At 39.1% G+C, this 22,034-nt stretch overlaps 1 protein-coding gene across 1 annotated transcript in view; it reads left to right on the top strand.

Annotated features, from left to right (window-relative positions):
- Positions 1-22,034, top strand: part of ANKFN1 (ankyrin repeat and fibronectin type III domain containing 1) — a 536,065-nt gene that overhangs the window by 438,009 nt on the left and 76,022 nt on the right. Inside the window, exon 9 of the mRNA XM_050764649.1 lies at positions 20,592-20,689. Coding sequence (XP_050620606.1) covers positions 20,592-20,689 — 98 coding nt within the window. The remainder of the gene's footprint in view (positions 1-20,591; positions 20,690-22,034) is intronic.

Here is a 22,034-nt window from a genome sequence, read left to right as displayed (position 1 = left end):
ATATACAGTCATGCCTTCATGCCATTGCACCACGTTATTCCCCTGCATGATATGCCTTTCTACCTCTCCCCAACATCTAGACTGAACAAATAAGCGGCTGCATAGATGAATAGATGGATGGAAAATGAAGGAATGAATACATATAATTTAAGGAGCACTAGAGAACCTGCTGACTTAGAGTCATTCCAGCTCCCATTCAAAAAAGTTAAATTACACCTCTATTATCTTAATAAATAGTCTCAGCATCCTTGTGGGCCACGCCAATCTTGTGATTATTACTTATGAGGTCTATGGCAAATAGTTAAAATAGTGGTTATGATACTAAAGTTGGAGTGGCAAAGTTGGGAAATTATTTCTTTTGTTTTTTAATGTTATGGGAAACTCAAAGTTATCTGTGTAATATTATTTTTACTCACTCGCATTCTGATACACTATCTTTAGTATGAAAGCGTTGAAATTATACCTAGGGTGCAGGTAATTGTGCATAACCCTGGATACATTGATAGGAATTCAGCATATATGAGAACCCATAATCCGTTATGTGTGCTGCAAAAATAAAGGCCTGGAAACTCAGTGGCAGAAATTAATATTCTATGTTGCTTCTTCTGACTCCTTTTTTTTTTTTTTTTTTTTTTTTTTTTGAGATGGAGTCTCACTCTGTCGCCCAGGCTGGAGTGCAGTGGTGCGATCTCGGCTCACTGCAAGCTCCACCTGCCAGGTTCACACTATTCTCCTGCCTCAGCCTCCCGAGTAGCTGGGACTACAGGTGCCCGCCACCACACCTGACTAATTTTGTGTAATTTTTAATAGAGACAGGGTTTCACCGTGTTAGCCAGGATGGTCTTGATCTCCTGACCTTGTGATCTGCCCGCCTCAGCCTCCCAAAGTGCTGGGATTACAAAGTGCGTGAGCCCGGCTGACTCCTTCTTTTAAAATGAAAATATTTGTGGAGGGTGGGGGTAAACAAATAAATAATTAGTTAAAATACAAAAATGAAAATGGTCTCAGGGCATGTCTCTATGCCCTTACCATTAATCACACTTTGAGGGAAGGTAGTTTATCATTAGATGTATCTTTAATTTTTAGTTAGAAGTGTTTTCCTCTGTGATAGCTAGGTTCAGAGTTTTGATAATGAAAGAAGGCTGGAAGGTAGTTCTGGAAGCTTGGCACAATGGTGCAAGACAGTGGGTTTAGTTAGAGGAATGAGATGCCTCAATGAGGAACACATAGGCACTGGGTGAAGTGTACGTCAGTTATGGATGAAGGCCAGAACAGGGAGAGAGGTCTAGAAAAAGGGAGTGGGAGGGTCCCAAGGACAACTATTAACACCTTGCAATCTTCCTCCTCTCATTCATCTGATGCTCATTCAATGAATAGGGCACAAACCAAAAAAACAGCACTAGGCTCTAAAGGCTGATACTAAACCTCTTTGGGATTACTCTCTCTTTGAGAAACTCTTGGCCATCATGGCTTTGTCTGCCTAGTAAAAATACAAAACAAAACAAATTATAATAATACATGAGGATACATACCCTGTATATTGTGTCTACAACACTTGGAAACCAAGCTTTAGACTTTTCTAGAGGTCCACAGACTCCAGGTTAAGAAGCTGTAATCGGTTAAAATTTGCAAACCCTCCAAAAGTTCAAGGATTTTTCATATCATTATGTCATTGAACAATCCAATCAGTGAAATATTGCCTCATTTTACTCATGAGGAATCGTAATTTCACTCTGGTTCATCAGAATATATTCTGTCTTTATATACATGGAAAAATATCTAAAAGGAGAATCAAGAACTGATATTAGCATGCCTCTGGGACACCAAATAAGGGGGGATATAACCTTTTGCAACAATTATATTTTTTTCGTGTGTGATGTCACATTTCTTTTTGAAAGAAATATGTCAGATCTACCACTTTCACCTGTATTTTTATCCCTCTCAATGAGTGAAATGATTAGTACACTTAGAAAAATCAGATATTTCCAAAGTCTTCTGAAAATAAAAACTAATTTTATCCAAATGTAATTTTAAAACTATGTGTCTCCTAATACCAGTCAGATAATTTGTGCATAAATTATGCATTTTAAAAGTGAGTTTCTTTGCAACATGTTCACACTGCACCTTGCTAATACACGGTACTTATATCTGTCACAAAATGTTTTATTGGGTTTCCTTGGCCTTTTACTTGTAAATTGATTTTCCTAGCCTTATTGGACCTTGTAGTTTTATACCAGATATTTTGATACGGTAAATACTAAAATAAACAAACTTTCATTTCTTCATTCTCCAGTCCTGGCAGCATTTAGTCAAACCCCCACCCCTGCTGCCACCACACACGCACACGCACACGCACACGCACACGCGCACACACACACGCGCGCGCACACACACGCACATGCACACGCACACACGCACACGCGCACGCACACACACACACGCAAGCACACACACACGCACACACGTTTCAACTACTTCTTTTCTGAATATGCTACTACAATTTTTAGATAAATAATCAGTGTCCAATGTTTGCATATGCTTTTTGAAAATCAAAACCTTGAAGCGCAAGATCCTCATTACTTTTCTTTTTATTTTAAGCCTTCAGAGGAGGATGATGAACATTTGATAAACCCTTACCATTCAAAATAACTTGAAATAAATTATTGTGGTGACCATGAAGACTCCCCGAAATTCTTGATTTCACCCTTGACCCAATGCTAAAAATTTTTTAGCATTTTCCACTAAAAAAAATGGAGGAATCTGTTTCATAAAGAAGATGGCCAAAGCTGCATAACTCTTTTTAACTCAGCTGGACTCTAGCTTTTGCTAGACCACGTGTTTGGTCTGTAACTATAATTGTTTGGGTTCCCAAAGTCCTGGTGCTGCCCTAGGAGGGTGAAAGCAACCATTGGTCCCTGCAGCAGAGTTCTCCAAGGCCTGCTGTCAGCACAACTGCAGTCAGATGATGTGATTCAAACTTTTGTCAACACCATCCAGCAATTATTCTGAGGAGATTCCTTTTAATAACTAAATTGAAGTAAAAACAAAAAAAAAAGTGTAGAAATGTCACTGTTCTCATGTAGGGCAATCCTTCAAGGGAAATCTAGGTGATTTGTGCAGTGTTGACAGTGAATGAGCCGAGCAGATCACCCCAAATATTACAGACCAAAGACTGCAGAAAGCAAGTAGGCTGGAGTCATGCATCATACGGACACGTGGTGTCAATAGGAATTGAAGTCAGAGATTGTACAGCTAAGCTGTGGCGATTCCTACCCCTACTAGCTAGTAGCGGGCAAAGTCCTTGAAACAGTATAAGAAGCAGCTCGCTGATTTGAAATATGAGTAAGAATAGCAGAGCTTGTAAAATTTAAATGTCTCCAATGACCCCTCCTTACACCAACACTGGTCATCAAACTAAACCAGGAATTGATCAGCTCATTCCCTTGCTCATAAACCTTCAGCATTGCACACAAGGCTTTCCGCATATCAACCCATCCCTCAGCCCCTACGTCTTGCCTTCCTCTTCTTCCTCTTCTGCAGAACATCCATTTTTTCACTTGATTGCGCCCGAATTTTTCAGCTCTCAATCTCTCTCCCTGGAATGCCCCAAGGTTGAGTTAAATCCTACTCAATCTTCAAAACCCAGACCAAATGTTACCTTCCCTTATCCCATCCTCCTCCCTGCCCCAACTCTGTTGGTCATTGGCACTTCAGCAGCACTTTGCTGATGTGCCTGTTATAGGGAGCATCACATTTTTATTGTAATTGTCTGTATCTTTATCCATCTGTGTGCTGGGCTGTGAAAATTCTAGGGTAAAGACAATTTCTTATTTATGTTTACATCCCTGTCATCCACCAATCTTAAAGATGCTCAGGAATGGATTGGCTTTATATGTAGAAACCTGAGTACATAAAGGTGTTTATAAACTGGAAAGTGTCATTAAAAAGTAGTAATTGCTATAATTGAAGGTAAATAACCTAAATAAAAGGTGAATTTAGTCTCAGAGTTTTATGCTTGAAGGAACTGGTGTTATAGTCCTTCTAAAAATAGATGCTATCGATTTTTCCAGAGCCCTACAGGGTAGCAGGTGGGTGCACCAAGGGATAACACCTTTAAAGACATAAAACTCTACCCTTCATCATGGGCCTGCACTGATCCATATAACTGTACCGCCCCTCAGACTTACTCAAAATGAAAACTTACAGACCTGTGTACCTCCACAATTCCTTCTCTACAACTGCTGTTTTCCTCACTTTTGAGTACATGCTGAAGTTTCATTAAACTGTGTGAGAAAGAGGCACTGGATTTTGAACCCAGGCAGACCTGGGTTCGAAATCTGGCCCTGGCATTCATTCCCAGTGTGTGCTCTCAGTCTGGCAAAGCCTTAACTTCACCTCTAAAATGAGAAAAATACATAATATGGTCGTTGTGAAAATCAAAGGAGAAAAATGTGGAAGAAGGTGTCTCAAAGTAAAAGTGTTATGGAACTTCAAGGTGTTACTCTTGTAGTGAGAAGTAGACAGTTAGCCCCAGTCTCCCCTTCCTTGGTTGCTTCTTCCCCCATATCCCTCTCTTGGATTCCTTGCAGAAGAAACAGTATGAATGTACATCTGTCTGGACTTGGGTCTGCTTTTCCTGACAGAGTATTTGCTCTAATCCCTAATAAGGCTGATCTACTTTATTCTCTGCAAAGGGGAAACTTTTTGGGGGGAAATAACAGTTTCAGCAGCCCCTGTGGTAACAGAGTGTTTCTTTGATCTCTTGCCACTATCTGAGTGTTGTTTTGAAAGTCATTTAAGGATGAAAGCATCCCCCAAAAAACCTACTGTCAAAGGGGATTTCAGTTCACCTCAACTCCAACCAACTCTGAGGTTTCAGATGTGTAGAATTGAGATGGTGACAGCTACATAAATATTAAGTGAGCAATGAGATGCCAATGTTTTTATTACTGTTTGCAATTGAACTTCGAGTAAAGCTGAGACCCGTTACATACACCTGGAGAGAGAGCATGGTTTTTGATATGACCACGATATTTGATTTGGAAATTTTTAAGTATACACTGTTGCTATAGCTCTTAGTTTAAAAAAAAAAAAAAAAAAAAAAAAAAAAAAAAAGTAGCTGAACTCCAGTATTCAGCATTCCTATGAGAGCTTGTGATGCTGTGATGCCAAATATTTGGGTTTACATAGAAATTTGGCTCACAGATGGTTCAATGAATAGGAAAAGGTGGTTTTGGTGGGTAACAGAAAGTCAGGAAATTTCCTCCTGCTCACAAAGGTGGAGATAATGTCCACAATGAACTGGTACCACATCTCACATAGATCGTAGCACCAATGTCTTTCTGGTCTCTTTAATTACAGCATTAACTCTCTCCAATTTCCCTCCTACAAAATACAAGAGTAATTTTCCTAAAATGCAAATCTGATCATATAATGGCCTGATCTTTCAAGAGCTCCAAAATGCTTTCAAATAATGCTGATACTTCTTAGCATAACCTGAGCTCCTGTCTCCGGTCCCATCTTATCTCTAAAGTCACACTCCCTTCTCACCTCACCCCTTCTCCTGTTCCTTGTAATTGCCTTGAAATTCCCTGACCACACCATGACTCCATGCCTTTGCACACACAGCAACCTCTGCCTGGAATGACTTTAGCCACTCTTTCCTATACATCCTTCAGAAGTCTGCCAGGAGCCAGCCTGTCTAGTGAGTTATCCCTAACCACTCCCTGCCAGACTGTTTAGGGTGACCCTAATCTGAGCCTGCCTCTATCATTACTCTCATCAGATTGTATTATAATCTTAAATTGACTTGACTGCCTCACTCCCCACCATTGTACTGTTACTGTCTGTAGGATAAGATTTGGGCTTTATTCATATTTACATCCCCAGGACATTTCCTTGTCCCTAGAAGGGTGTCAGTTAGAGTCTGATAAATCAGTCAGCCAATTAGCACTATATTTAAAGTTGGATTTGATTTCTTATCCTGAATGTACCAGCAATTAGCTTGGTATTTAGTATTTGTCCAAAAGATACAAAATTCAAAAATTTCTATTATGTTTATTTAAAACCTGTTATGTATATTTCCCTCCAATAAGTCCACATAATTATCTTTCCTGTCTATGGGCCAAGTACCTTACTCCCAAGATTTAATCCTGGTCAATGACTTTCCTGTCCCACCTTGGTTACTTTAGAATAGATAAAACTTTTCAAAATCTGAAGAGTTCCTTTCTTTCAACCATATTCTCCTGCCCATAGTGAGTGGCCTCTTTTGGATATTTCCAAATAGCAGTCTTGTTCTTCCTTTTCAGCTGTCAATGTGACAATCTTCTTTACTAATTGAACAACTGCGTTCATTGATTTAAGATATCTTTATTGGATACCTACTATGTGCCAGCTACTGTCATGGACCAAAATAAAAGGCAGGCGTGAGTCAATCTACCAGTTAAACAGATGAGCTGGAAAATACTCCACATTATGCATTTTAGGTCAAAGCTACTGTTTTAACTGTGTTTTGTGAATGCTGAAAATTTAGAGATATCACATTTCTAGACACGCGGAAACCAAAGGCAACACACAAAATAGAGATAACTACAGCACTTTCCCAAGAAAAGTAACTAGGTCCTTCAAATATCCCTTGCCGGGATATGCCATGTATGTTGAGATGTTTAACCTTTCACAGGGATCTGAAAAAAAAAAAATACATATATCTTGCTTATAACATAAAGGGTTTTCTTTGATCTGCTGAAGGCTATTTTAGAATCCCCCAAAAAATAACTCCCATGTGACCTTATGGAGATTTATGTCTCAACATCAGCCAGTGTGATCATCCCAAAAGCAGAAGCTGAGCCTGGGAATGGAGGACAAGGCTCTTTGTTTCCCTGGGAAGCTGCGGAAACTTCTTGACTTGATGGGAAAATCTAAAGATTGGATTTTTCAGGATCAGTAAGGCACCTTGTTGAGTAATTTACAGGAGAATGTGAAAACAAATACAGAAGAAAAAAGCCCAAAATAGCACATTCTTTTTAGTGAGACACAGAGGGAAGAAGACTGGGGCTGGCCTCCCAAGGGGGTCTGGTTTTCTCTTTTTTATTTATTTCCCCACAAATTCCTTTGGGTCCTGAGGACCTGCTGCTCCTTTGGAGTTGTTTCGTTCCCAAGTCTTCCATCCTGTCTCTCACCTTGCCTTACATGTCTCTAGCCAGAGGAGAGAGAAACAGGTGACAAAAAGATATGAACCTTATCCAGAACTGAGAGTGCTCAGAGTAGGCTATTAGACGGGGAGGAGGAGAAAGACTTGGCACCAGTAAGGCTGCATAACACGAACCAGGCTCCAGTTATGGGCCAGCAATGTACACGAGTCTTCTGTGACTGTTTACATTGCTGTTTATTTATTTATTTTTTTACTCAGTACTTATCTTGGCCACCATTGCCACACGTAGCTGATATGAACATACAGAATACCTTCATGAGACTCACAGACTCAGTACAACCCCTTGTTCTGCTTGGTGGTCACTGCCCCCAACCCTGTCTCCCTCTTGAAATGTGTAACAAGGAAATCACAGTATTAGAGACAACCCTAGCCCTTGGGGAAAGGGGACAGAGGCGCCAACCAGGAGTCCCTGCCTTAGATTCAGTCAGTGAAAGTCTAATATCTCACAGACTATCTGAGCTCTACATAGTGGAGCTTTCTCTAGCCAAAAAGACCTCAAAATGGCTATTAATCCATTTATTATTTTCTCCCCATATGGACTTGGGAGGCAGATGAGACAGACAGGGGTTCGAATCCAGCTTCTGCATTGATGGGCTGTGTGGATCTGAGCTAGTTATTTAAAAGTTTTGAGTCTCAATTTCCTCATCGATAAAATGAAGAGAATATTACCTACCACATAAGAGCATTAGGCGGATTAAATGAAATATTTATGGCCACGTGCGGTGGCTCACGCTAGTAATCCTAGCACTTTGAGAGCCCAAAGCAGGTAGATCACCTGAGATCAGGAGTTCAAGACCAGCCTCACCAACCTGATGAAACCCCATCTCTACTACAAATACAAAAAATTAGCCAGGCATGGTGGCAGGCACCTGTAATCCCAGCTACTCAGAAGGCTGAGGCAGGAGAATTGCTTGAGGCCAGGAGGCAGAGGTTGCAGTGAGCTGAGAAGATTGCAACACTGCACTCCAGCCTGGGCAACAAGAATGAAACTCCATCTCAAAAAATAAAATAAAAATAAAAATAAAAAACAGAAAGAAATATTTATAACTAAAGCACAAGGCTCCAGTAAATATTAATAGACGGTCTCCCAGCATCCTCCAAAGATGACTAAGTGTTAGCTCCTATAAACCAATGTGGTTTTGTTTCAGGATTTTCTTTTTACCGTTCACCTTTTGTGACATTAATTATATGCTATATTTTAAAAGGTGATTATTTTTAAAATAATTGGAGCAATTTTCTTAGGAAAAACTACTAACCCCACACTTTGCCAGTGGTTCTTTCCCATTATCAGAAGACACCTGGCCTAACTCAGCACCAACTAGAAATACCCTTCACTAGGACACTTGATGTCCCCATAGTAACTGTTCTCTGAGGACTATACTGGAATTCATGGCCCCTTTTTCTTTTCTCTTCTTTGTTGTTTTTTTTGTTTTCTGTTTTTTGTTTTTGATGGTGTGTCTCATTCTTTCACCTAGGCTGGAGTGCAGTGGCACAATCTTCACTCACTGCAACCTCCGCCTCCCAGGTTCAAACAATTCTCATCCCTCAGCCTCCCAAGCAGCTGAGACTACAGGTGCCCACCACCATGCCTGGCTAATTTTTGTATTTTCAGTAGAGATGGGGTTTCACCATATTGGTCAGGCTGGTCTTGAACTCCTGACCTTAAGTGATCTGCCTGCCTCAGCCTCCCAGAGTGCTCGGATTATAGACGTGAGCCACTGCACCTGATCCATGGCCCCTTCTTAGAATGTGCTCTCATCCAGTAGAGTGTAGATGAGGTGAAAAAGATGCTGCACACATTATGGTTTCTTGGGACCCAGCTGACAAATGCTTTTTTTTTTTTTTTTTTTTTTTTTTTTTTTTTCATTTTGTCCTAGGAGGAGAGAGAAGTGAAGTGACTGTCATTTTATTCATTAAATAGCTATTTTTGGAACTATTACTCTACAAATGTTGTCCACTGTGAGGGATGCAAAAGTGAGTTAGACGCAGAGTCTGCACTGAAGAAGTTCCAGGGAAGATAAGATATTCCTTTAACACAATTTTTTTAAATGCCATGTAGATATCCTCTTGTATACGGTGGGATAAAAACAGACAAGCCCATGGATCTCACATTTTCTTAAGTTAACAAGTAAGTAAATAAAGAAACAAAACAATTTCAGATACTGATAAGTGATAAAAAATAAAATAAGATAGTGCGTTGGGGAGAGGCATAAAGGGACTCGGTAGAAACCACTCACTAAGTTGGAGAAACAGAAAGTGCAGATGAAACACAATGGATAGAATGGTAGAAGACGGGCTTTCAAAGAAACAAGCAAGACCCAGATCACAACGCCTTGTAGGCCAGAGCTTAGCAAACTTTTCCTGTAAAGGATCAGATCTTAAATAGTTTAGGCTTTGCAGGTTATATGGTCTCTATGCCAACTATTCAATCCTTCTATTGAGACAATGCATAAGCCAATGAGTTGAATTTAAATTTTGCATAATTTTCACATTATGAAATATTTTGCTTTTTCTTCAACATAAAAACCACTTTTAGCTTACAGGCTGTACAGAAACAGGCAGCAGGCTGGATTTGACCCACAGATCTCAGTTTGCCAGGTCCTGTTGTAGACTATGTTGAGGAGTTTAGATTTTATTCCAGGTGCATTAGAGAACCGTACAAGCTTTCTATATTAGAAAGTATTGTGATAGGATTTATGCTTTGAAAAGATTGTTCTGGTGTCAGTGGATTGGTGGGGGTATGAATAAAGGCAGATAGACTAGCTCAGCTATAAAACTGTTGTAGGAGTATGGATGTGAAACAATTCTGGCTTGGATGAGGGTAATTATAGCAATGGAGTTTTAAAAAAATTAATAGGAGGCCTACTTGAAATATAGTGTGCTAGTAGAGTTGAAAATGCATTCACATAAATCATTATAATATGAAGTAGAGTATATTAATGCCAGAAAGAATGACAGTTGAAATTATTCTGGAGGACCCGAGAGAATGACCTGAAGTTGATGGATCACAAGTCTTTCACTTGAATAGGTTTTTGACAAGAAGAGAAGGGAGAGTCATTGTGATGGGGGAAAATAATGGTCCTCCTGTTTTCATCTGTAAGAAATGGACCATGATATTAAACTGTAAGCTACTCGAGGTCAGAGATCATGTCATATGCCTCTCCATAACCCTACAACCTAGCTGATCAATAATCTAATGTCATTTGTGATACAGATGAACCTGGAGGGCATAATGCTAAGTGAAATAAGCCAGATGCAGAAAAAGTAGTGTATGACTTCTCCTGTATGTGGAATCTTTAATTTTTAAAAAAAGGTCATGAACAGAAAAAGATGGTAGAATAGCAGTTACCAGAGGCAGTGGGGTGGGGAGAGGGAAAATGGGGAGATGTAAATCAAGCAGTAAAAAGTTATAGTTAGGTAGACTTCAGTTAGTAATACTGCATTGTATACTGAAAAATTTGCTAAGAGAGTAGATTTTGATGCTCTTAGCACACACACACACACACACACACACACACAAAGGTAACTATGTGAGAGATTAATATGTTAATTAGCTTGACTGTATAATCATTTCACTATGTATATGAATATCACAACATCATGTTGTATACCTTGAAAATATAAAGGAAAATAAAATTTAATGCCAACTGCTAAAAACACTAACATCAATTCCAAAAGTATTTAGTGATGTTCTGCATGCTATGGCATATGCTAGCTGCTGAGGTCTATAGGGCCATATAAAATTGTCATAGTCACTGTCCTCATGGAGTTTACCAGGATTAAGTAGATAATTGCACAAATCAATAATTACTGTGTTACAAAGGAACAGTATTTGGTGCTCTGAGAGGATATACCAGGACCCAATGTTGTCTTGGGGATCAGAGAAAGTTTCCGTGTAGAACTCACACTTACATTGATGGCTGAAGGAAAAGGAAGAAATAGATAATGAAATAGAAATTGGAAGTCGGAAGAAAGAGCATTTCCAGCAAAAGGAACAGCATGCATGAGTTTCCTGAGACAGGAAGGAGTCTGGCATGTTTGAGGATCTAAACACCAGAGACAGAAAGAAAACAAGTAAGCATGATAGAACTGAAACTAGTAGATGGAGAAGGTCCAGACCATCCAGGCCTTGTAGGCCAGGGGAAAGATCGAGAACTTCCAGAAATGGTAAGGGAGTTTTGGGTTGAAGCAGACCTAACTTTAATTCCTAGTTATGCCACTTGTTAAATGGATAGAATTACTAAATTACTGACCTAGCCCATCTTTCAGGAATTGTGAGGATAAATGTTAAAATTATTTATTGTGAGAAATAATGATGAAATTTTCTGTAAAACAAGCTGGTGGATTTTCATTAAATGATTTTTCCTCCCTGGGCACAGGGTAAATGCAGGGAATAATGTGAACTAAGGTTCAGAAATTAGGGTAAATGCTCAGCAAAGATGTCCCTATTTTGCGGCTCCCAGGGAGCCAAATGGAACTATGAAAATTGTCCTCCCCTTATCAATGTCCACACATAAGTCAAATCCACTCAATCTGAGCACCGATTCTGTACTTCCACAAGATAAAGTGGGAGTGGATGTCCAAAGATCAATCTGGCATTGATCCTGTCCTCAAGGAGTTTAATTCATTACTTAAAATTATGAGGAGGAAAATGGGATATTTTCAATGGATGAGGTAGGTGAATAAAAGAAAAGCGAAACAGAGCGCCCCTTTCTAAATGAAGGCTCAGCATCTGGCAAGAAAGTTGAACTGTTTTTGCTTTTGCCCCCGTGGCTCGTGATTTTAATTTCCGGAAGGCCCAACAGGACTCAGAAAGCTGTGAATGTAAACTGACTACATACCTTGGTCTTTGTGTGTATAAATCAGACAGCTAATCCCGTGCTCTCCTTGCTCTGTTCCTTTAGGAATGTAAAATAGCTTGCTGGAGCTCTCTCCATGCAAGCAACATGGGTATCGCTCTGCTGCAAACAAAACAAAACAAAAATGTCAGAATCCCAGGAAACATCTCCAGGAGAGCTCTTGCCCCATGGAAGCGCTGTCAGAGGCTGCCTCTTTTCAAGGGAGGTGTGGTGGGGTTAGCAGCCCAAGCCTGCTGATCTCCAATTGTCACTGGGTTTTGAGTTCTTGCTATTGTTCAGTTACATCAATTACTGTTTTTCAAAAGCTCATACCTCTTTCATGACAGTTTCTCCTAAAAAACTAGTCTAAACAAGTGACAATCTATCTGGACATCTTACTGAAGGATATGGCAGGGTTTCAAGGAAGAAGAGAAAGTAGAAGAGGTTGTCTGAGTTAGTGACCTATGTGCCTACTTTTGGTTCGGTGTCCTAAAAGTGCTTATTCATAAGGTCCAGATAACATGAAATAAAATATTGTAATAATGTATAATAAAATATTACTACACATGGTGATAAAATGTAGTAATAAGCATGGTTAGTCCAGTTCACGCATAATCTTTTATGCTATTGGGAGTAGTGGCCTGGTATGTCCTGCCATCCATATGAACAGCATTTAGTTTGTCAGTCCATGACTGCTGTCCTATTGCTCAGTCAGGTCCACAGATGCCCACCCGGCAGGCTATGTCCTTCACTAGTTTCTGGGCCAGCCCTGGCTTAGACAAGAGCTAATGCAGGGAACCTGGGCTCTTGTACTGCCCAAGACCTGGAGCCTGACCACTGCACAGACCTCCCAGGTGGTGACTGCTTGGTAACTGACCTTCTGCCCCAGAATCCCTCACTGTGCCACTCCTGTATCCTAAAGGGGCTTAAGTACCTCATTCCTGACTCCTGATATCAGGATGTTACCTAAATTATGCCCAAGCAGTCTATACGCCTCAGACATTCATTATACCTGCTAATCATGATACATCCACCTTCCAAAGTCCGCCTCAGCAATCATCTAGCATTTATGCAGTGATGTGATGGTAAATGCTTAACAACTGATACCCTGGGGAAGAAAAATCTATATATATATATATAGATTATATGTGCCTATAATTATATACATATGCATATCATCACACAGACATATATATGCATATGTCTATTGTAAATTTTACTGATAGAATGTGTAGCACACAATTTACAAATAATAATAAAATACACAATACTCTGTATTGTAGATTATTTATCACCTGTTGATTCTACCAAAATGCTTTTGTTTATTTTTGTTGAACTTTTGAATCTGCAGCCAAATGATGGCTGCAGTTAATGGAATGGTGCAGTTCCCATGTAATGTCGGTTGATATTTTCATTTACTTTAAGGAAGTAAAACAAAGAGCAACAAAGACCTGTTTTAGAACTTATTCATCAATGACATAAGCAACTTTGTTGAAATAAATAATAGTTTTTGAGTATTAGAAGAATATTTTCTCAATTTTTTGTGCAATTTACAACTGTAACAGTCACAGAAATCTTTAGTCTGTATTATTAACGTTTTCTCCATCACTTTCTTAAGTCTCAGCCAGTGGTCAGCAAATTTCTCTGCTGAGGCAGGAGAATTGCTTGAACCCTGGAGGCAGAGGTTGCAGTGAGCCAAGACTGTGCCACTGCACTCCATCCTGCATGACAGAGCAAGACTCCATCTAAAAAAAAAAAAACTTAGGCAAGAGCCATAATATAATAACTATTAGGCGAGCAATTAACAAGCAAATGGTTCAGACTATGGAGGAGACCTTTTGTGGTTACTTGGTTACTTGTAGTGCTTATGAATTTTTCAAAATCCTGAACATTTAGACACCTCTGCTCCCTACCTGTATCTGTATGTAGATCTATCATATGATAAGCAAAACTAGGATAGTACACGATATATGCAGAGAAACACATATTATTTTTGTGGATGGCAGAACCTGCCAATAAATAAATGAATCTAGCCTTCTGATTGCAACTTTGCTTTTAATCTTCTAGAAATAGTACATGCAAGAAGGTTTTTCTAGTGTCAAAAAAAAGAAGAAGAAAAAGAAGACGACGAAAAAGGCTTTTGCCCTTAATTTAAATCATTGTTTTTCTAGGGAAATTTAATTTGGGAAAAAAATGTTTTTCTAATTAACTGGATGACTGTGTGCTATGCAAACAATAAAGATTCTTGTTTGAAAGTAATGCATGCCCCTGTTCCTAAGACTACCAAGGGAATTTAAAATAAAAAATGCAAGCAGCTCCGACCTCATATTTTGCCAGAGCTAAACAGAATTCCCAGATCCAGAGTTTTCACGTCAGTTCCTAATTTAAAACCCACAAGTGTTGAGCCGGTTCATGCTGCCGCAAGACACATCTTCTCATCTCTAGAAATGACTGTATTTGATCTCAGTCTGGGTTTCTCGGCACATCCTTCTCTCCCTCTCTCTTCTTCTTGTGCTATGGATGGCCTGAAAGGTTAGAAACTGCACAATTAGATAGATGGGGGAGGATTTCATAATGTTCTGGTGCTGGGTTGGGCAGTCTAGCCAAATTCCGTTCATTAGCTAAGGCGCCAGGGTGAATGTGGCCAGTAAGAATGCTGTTTTGGTTCCATCAAAGAGCTGATAGGGAATAGGAAATACACTTTTAGTTTTTTTGGTTTCTGAGAAGCAGTATGGACAAGTGAAGAGTCCAGGATGCTTGGAATCTGGAGGCCAGGAATTAATCTCCATTTCAACCACTAACTGAGCAGTACAAGGAACTGCCATTCTCCTTTTGACTTTTTTCCCTCCATTCTGACAGTTTTCTTATGCTCTCTGTACCAGCATGAAATTCCTGTCTACTGTAGACTTTAAGCATTCCAAAGTCAAGAATCAAGTATTCACCCAACATTTCCTGAGCCACCTACCCTCTGCTGGGTGCTATGATAGGTGCTTTGGAAAGTGGTATTAATCAGACATGGTCCTTGCCCTAAGGAGCTTGTAGACTACAGAGGAGACAGATCACTGAAAAACAAAAAACATAAAACAATAAAGCAAGTGCAATGTGTGAGACATATTAAAATTGCTAAGGGAAAATTGGCAAGGGTGATTCCCTTGGGAAGCCAGAGAAAACTAGAAAAAGGAAAGGACTTTGAACCAGGACTATTTGAATAAAGAGATAGAAGTTTTTGTGGAAGAAGAGGCCATACCACAGGAGAAAACAGCATAAGCTATGGATGGGTCTAAGGGCAAGTGACCAAGAAGGCTAAGTGGAGGATTTGGGTGATGTTTGATTAAGAAGGTATGTAACTTTTACAGAATATTCTACCCGATGTGTGAACAGGATAAAACAATTCTGAGTTTTGAGGCATTTGAGATTTCAGGGAGAATCTGTGCAACAGCAAGTTTTATGAGGTTTTTTTGGATCAATTGAATAAAAATTAATTAGACATTGCTGCACTGTTTTGTCTTTATACCTTTACATTAGCGTAGTCTTCGCCTCTCCAAAACCTGGCCTGCAACTTGAGTGTTTTCGGCTAAAACACAGTGTATTATGTAATCCACATAATAAGCCTTGAAATTTCCCTGAGCTTTATACTGTGTTTTCTGCTTGGGTACCCTAACTCTTTCGAGTTGTGAATTTTCTAGTCCTGTAACTAATTCTGTGACATTTCCCATTACATTATAGACCTCAGGGTGACAGGGCCAGGCTTCGGGGGCTCTTTTTCTTTTTAATCTTTCAGCCTGTGATTTACATAGCTGCCATCAGATAATGGCAGTGTTCAGGTAGAACTTCCCTGCCCAAATGACTCTACATATCTGAAACCTAGATAAAAATTAAATTTTCATTAAAATAACAAGGAATCCCATTTAAAATAGTCATTGTTATTTGATATAAATACAATGAATCACAGTTTGAGCCAGAGCCAAATTTTAGGGAATACGAATACCTAGGTTTTATCAAGTACCTTTCTTGCTAATTTTCAACTGCTAAGAGCCATTGTGCAATTAAGCCCTGCTTTTCCTTCTCCGACCCAAGTAGAAACAGTTTCTCTCATCTTGATCTTAAATATTATAAGTTTTCTATAGTTTTAGAACCGGCTTACATGTGATTTTCTCAGGGTTTAATGGTAAGTCTGTAAACTACCTACATACAACTTTCCAAAGAGACCATTCTGAGTTAACCTTCTTAGAATTCCCAGTTGCAGCTGGGCACAGTGGCTCACACTTGTAATCCCAACGTTTTGGGAGGCCGAGGTGGGCTGATCACCTGAGGTCAGGAGTTTGAGTTCGCAACCAGCCTGACTAACATGGTGAAACCCCGTCTCTACTAAATACAAAAAAGTTAGCCAGGTGTGGTGGTGCATGCCCATAATCTGAGCTACTTGGGAAGCTGAGACAGGAGAATCGCTTCTACCCAGGAGGCGGAGGTTGGAGGTTGGAGGCTGCAGTGAGCTGAGGTCATGCCACTGCACTCCACCCTAGGCAACAAGAGCGAAACTCCATCTCAAAAAAAAAAAAAAAAAAAAAGAATTCCCAGTCGCTCTCAAAGTGACTCCTGCTCACTCTGTTTCCTTCTTCATTCTTTAAATGCCCAGAAATTCATTTCTTCTTTCTATGGCTTCATGCCAAAAGGAGTCCACCAACCCAAGGAAATAAACAAAGGGAAAAAGACTGTTGGTTGCCCCAGAATAGACTGGCCATTCTAATATGGAGAATTGTTTTCCTTTGATGTGAGTCTTCTCTTTCTCTAGCCCCTTCCCCTTTGAAACTCAGATATGTTATAAAATCTAATTAGACTTAACTGTTTAAAACCCTCTATTAATTCCCAAAGAAGAACCACATCTTCTTACAACCAGCTTCTGTTTATGTTTTGTTCTGCAAGAAGCCTGATGCTCTTTTCTACCTGAAACTTGCTTTGTAAAACATGTTTCAGTAAAACTTGAGCAGTTTCAAAAATAAATTGAGTTTTCTTTAGAAATTCTAAAAACTGTATCTCTGAAAAACTTTTCATTAATCATTTGCCAAATAATCTGGTATTATTCCCACTAATCCCTTGCTCTTCTTTTGGCAAGTTCTCTTGAGTTCTTAGTCTGGAGTCACAGCCCTCGATTCTCAACCTTCAGCTTACAGCTCTACCACAGCAACTAATCATGTCTGTTTCAATAGCAACCAAAGATATTTTTGTTTCCAGAATTTTCCTATATTCTTTGCTCTTCCTAAATTTCTTTGCAAATTTGTTACTCATTTTTGTTTTGTTCTGTTTGTTATAACTTACTCAAGCATACTGTTTTTCTTCCATAGCTAAATTAGGTGTAACATTATTCTCTGATTGCAAACCTTCCCCAATTTGACTTTCAGAGACTTGGCTTCTTCAAGAGTTAGTAGCTCGTAAGTAGAATAAAACATTTTGAAAAATGGAAACATATATGTAATACATATATATAAACATAAATATGTGTTTTCAAATACATATTTGTAAGGAGGTATAGATCCGATTTGAGTTAATATATAATCTTAATCATTTGATTATAACTAGATTATATAATGTACCTGAGAGCTTCAAGGGGCAAGAAACTAGAAAAGGAGAAGATTCACATCAAAGAAAATTATTTTTGTGTTGGGAAAAACTAATCTAGGGGTGTGTGTGTGTGTGTGTGTCTGTGTGTGTGTGTGTGTCTGTCTGTGTGTGTGTGTGTACATATACATGCATTTGATTTGTAAGTATTAAATAAGCACCCTCAATGCACCAAGCACAGACCCACGTACTAGAAAGGAAAAAAATGAATGACACTTTTCCTGTTCTCAAGTTTCTCATGATCAAGAGAAAGAGATACATACCAAAAAACATAATGCATTATAATAAATCTCATTTTTACAGAAACAAGGGACTTAGGGAGCAGAAAAACAGGTGTATTTGATTAATTATTCCTGATGAATTTAGAGATGACTTTGCTAGGTCCTCAATGATTGGTAGAGTTTCACCAAGCAGAAGTTGGAAGATGCGGAAAAGCCACAGAAGCAGAAAATGCACAAAATAATCAGGTAACAGAGACTTACAGAATAAAGACTTTCTTCTGAAAAATGGCAGGAATTTAGAAAAATAATATATAGTTGGGACCAGATAAGAAGGTCCTTGAATGCCTTCCTAATATTTCATCTTATTTCAAAGCAACTGGACACTATGACAAGATACTAGGTGGAGGAATATAATCATTACAGCTTCATTTTTTCAGCTATAATTCAGGATATAGTAAAAGGATTTTTTTTTTCTTGAGACATCACACTCTGTGGCCCAGGATGAGTGCAGTGGTACAGTCACAACTCACTGCAACCTTAAACCCTGGGCTTAAGCAATCCTCCCACCTGAGCCTCCTGAGTAGCTGGGACAGTAGGGGCATGCCACCACACTCAGCTATTTTATATATATATTATATATATATGTGTATCTTGCACAGATGGGGTCTCATTTTGTTGCCCAGGCTGGTCTTGAACTCCTGAACTCAAGCGATCCTCTTGCCTTGGCCTCCCAAATTGTTGGGATTATAGGCATGAGCCACTGTCCTCCAGCCTAAGAGGATTATATGTAAGGATGAGGAAACAAGCAGAAAAATCAATTAAAGAGTTATTACAGAGTTGATGTTCATATTCATAAAGCCATTCTTTGGGATAATCACACTATCAGGGGAAGAGAGCAACTTATAGGAGACATTTTAGAACCAGAAACTACTTAGTTTAGTGATGAACTGATTTTGAAGAATTGAGGGAAAGGAGAAGACAATAATGCACTGAGATTTTTGGTTGAGTGACTGGATACATGACAGTGCCATTAGCTAAAGTTGAGGAAATAAGAGAAGAAACATATTTTGGTAAAAAAAAGTACTTAGGGGATCCTCGGAATGGGAGGCACTCAAGTAGAGATTAACAGAAGGAAGTTCGAGCTCAAGGGGGAGGCTGGACATAGAATTATGGTTTTAAGACTCATAGTTAGAGCCATAAAAGTGGATAAAGTCATTACCAAGTACAAACATGTGGAGTGAAAAGAGAGCCAGGCAATCAAACTCCCAAGGAACATCACATCAAAGGGAGAAGGAGAAGGGGCAAAACCAGGAAGAGTCTAGAAAGAGGCAGTTAAAGGGTAAGAGAAGTAGAAAGGCAGGTGCAACCAAAACCAGGGGAGAAAAAGGTTGCACAAAGTGAGGAAGGCCAAACATAGCAAGATTTCCCAAGGAGAGGCTGTTGCTGATGATCAAAGCATGAGGAATTTTAGGACAGCAGTTTCAAGAGTGTGTGGAAAGCAAGCGAGATGCCCAGGAACATTCTGAAGAAGAGGAGAGAATGCAGGAGCATCCAGAGCAGAGGAATTGTGTGACTCTGAGTGGCACAGCAGGCTTTGGAGATGGTTTGATTTTGAAGTATTAAAGTGTTATGTAGAGAATGTCATTTAAATCTTAAGATCTATTGCTTATCACAAAGTTTAGAAACAGAGGCCTTGCTTCTCATGGGATTTAAGTCCCTTAAGTCCCTGCTTCATTTGTGCTTGCCTTAAATCCCACCAGGTATAAGCAATTACTTAAGATACTTTTTACTGATGATGCACAATTTATCTTTCCTGACCATGGCTTTGTCAACTGATAGAAAATGTGATGAAAGCATATGCTATCACAGTAAAATGGGGTGTTAGAATTTGCATGATTTAGCCAGGAATAAGCATTCACCTTGGGGATGTCAAGGGAGAACAACATGAAACACCTTAGCCACAAACCCCTTTTCCAGTGAAAAGGCTTGGAAGAAGGTATCAAGGAGGAGAAGGAAAGAAGGAGAAGGGAGCAGTATATAAGGCATTAGGGGAAGAGAATGTTTTCAGAAAGAGAAGGTGTCAAATGATGTGGAGATAATGAAAGGAGGCTTCTTTATTTGGAATGAAAATCTTCACTCAGACCTTAAGAGAGCATTTTCAGTAGAAAGGTGAAGCAGATGTCAGGCTTGGAGAGCAAATAGAAGGTCATGTCCTAGTGGATCCTTTGGTTCTCAAATGCAGTAAATAAGTTATCTACTACATAGAACAAACTGTTATATGTATTGTGCCTGAGTATGTGTGTGTATCTACATATACACATACAAATACACACACAAACGCACACACACACAATGTGTTTATATGGCAATGGCCTCATGAGCAATATATTTAATATAACTTACATCTGACATTAAGAACATCACATAAGTGTACATGTACCACAATATACATTATATTTATCAAGGCTCAAAAAACTAATAAGGTTTTATGATTCTTTTCTGCTCGTCTTTTCAAAAAAATGTGAACTTGGAAACTAAGTTGACATTTCAAGGAACAGTGTCTGAAACACCAATATAAAGAAAGGAGGGTACGCTTAACCCTTTTTGAGAGGGATTGTATGCCAGAGTTTCTATGGTACTTCCTGATGTGTGACTGAATTTTATTCTCCCTCTTTCTCTCTCTCCCTGCCCCCCTCCTCTTTCCAGTGGAATGGAGTATGTCCAAAGACTTTTCTCCTTCGGCTGGAGAAATCATCATGGATAATCTGCAGACTCTGAGATGCACAATCACAGGACTTACAATGGTAAATGTCCCCAGTAGACTTTCCATTTCTCTATCACTGATATTTGTGCTGGGATATTAGTAGCAAATGCCTATTCTGAAAGCAACAGCCAACGCCCAGTCCTCTGGCAACAACTGCCACTCATTAAGCATGATATGTCTGGTATCTATAATCTGAATTTCACAAAGGAGTAAGCAGACGGCATGAATCATTTTGTAAACTGCTGTGTTCTAAGAAGATCAGAAAAAGACTGGCCTCATGCAAGCCTTGAAAGTTGCTGCTTTCTGGATCACAGTCTAATCTTTTGGGGGGAAGCAGGGAGTGGATCAAAGGCTCCAAGAGATCCAGTTTTGACTCCCTGTCTGATGGTAAAAATAACAGCTTCATCTCACCCTCATGCCCACAGCCTCAGCCTCGGTTGAGATCAGTCATCAATTGCAGTCACATAATTTCCTGAGAGAAATCCTTTTCCCTTGATTAAAAAAAAAAAAAAAGGTCTGTCTAAATATGCTTTCACAAAAAAGAAACTATATATGGTGGAGCTATGTTTCTCAGTAACCTAAACCAATTTAAATTGTGAATGAAAAACTGGAACAAACTGCACTTACTTGTTTAATATAAACTCAAAAGTTAATTACTTAGAATTATGAATATATGAGCATATGAAATGCAAAAAAATAAAAACGCCTTGTAAATCAGTTCAAACTGGAGCAAACCCTGTATTTCTTCAAGCAATTAAAATGCAAAAGATAAAATTCTTTTTTCTCAAAATATTTTAAAAGTAAAATCAAACCTTTTTCAGTCCAATTCAAATATTTAATATCTTAGGACCTTCAGATGAGGGAAGTAGAGGGATAATTTTGTTCTTATTGTTGTTGTTTTCTTAAAGGTTGATTGATTAAAACAGTTACTTACAAAGTATAATCCTAAAGCCCAGCCTTAAAAAAAAATGCATCAGGTTGCATTTCTTCAAGTTTAAACCTGCTTATTCTAATGGAATTTTTGATGCTTGGGTAATCACCACGGAATCCTGACGTTTAGTCCTAATCACATATCTATACCAGGGGCCAGAACTGTGGATTACCAGAGCAAACAAACCCCTGAGTGGGTGGCCCCCAGAGATGCTATCAGCAGAAGACTGATTCCAACCCTATGGCTCACAAGATGGAAGAGGGCCAGAAGGAACCCTAGGGAATTTTCATTGCTTAAAAGAAAAAGTGATACGGTGATAAAAATGGAAAACTCTCCATAAAGAGTTTCTCTAATATCTGAACTAATTTCCATAGGGATTAAGTTTTTCCACTTGACCATCTAATGATAGAAACGCAGACACTATTGTAATCATATAAAAGCCTAGGAGTAGATT

This window comes from Macaca thibetana, chromosome 16 (assembly GCF_024542745.1).
Source record: "Macaca thibetana thibetana isolate TM-01 chromosome 16, ASM2454274v1, whole genome shotgun sequence".
NCBI classification, from domain to species: domain Eukaryota; kingdom Metazoa; phylum Chordata; class Mammalia; order Primates; family Cercopithecidae; genus Macaca; species Macaca thibetana.
This window is presented reverse-complemented; position numbering and strand designations above follow the sequence as displayed.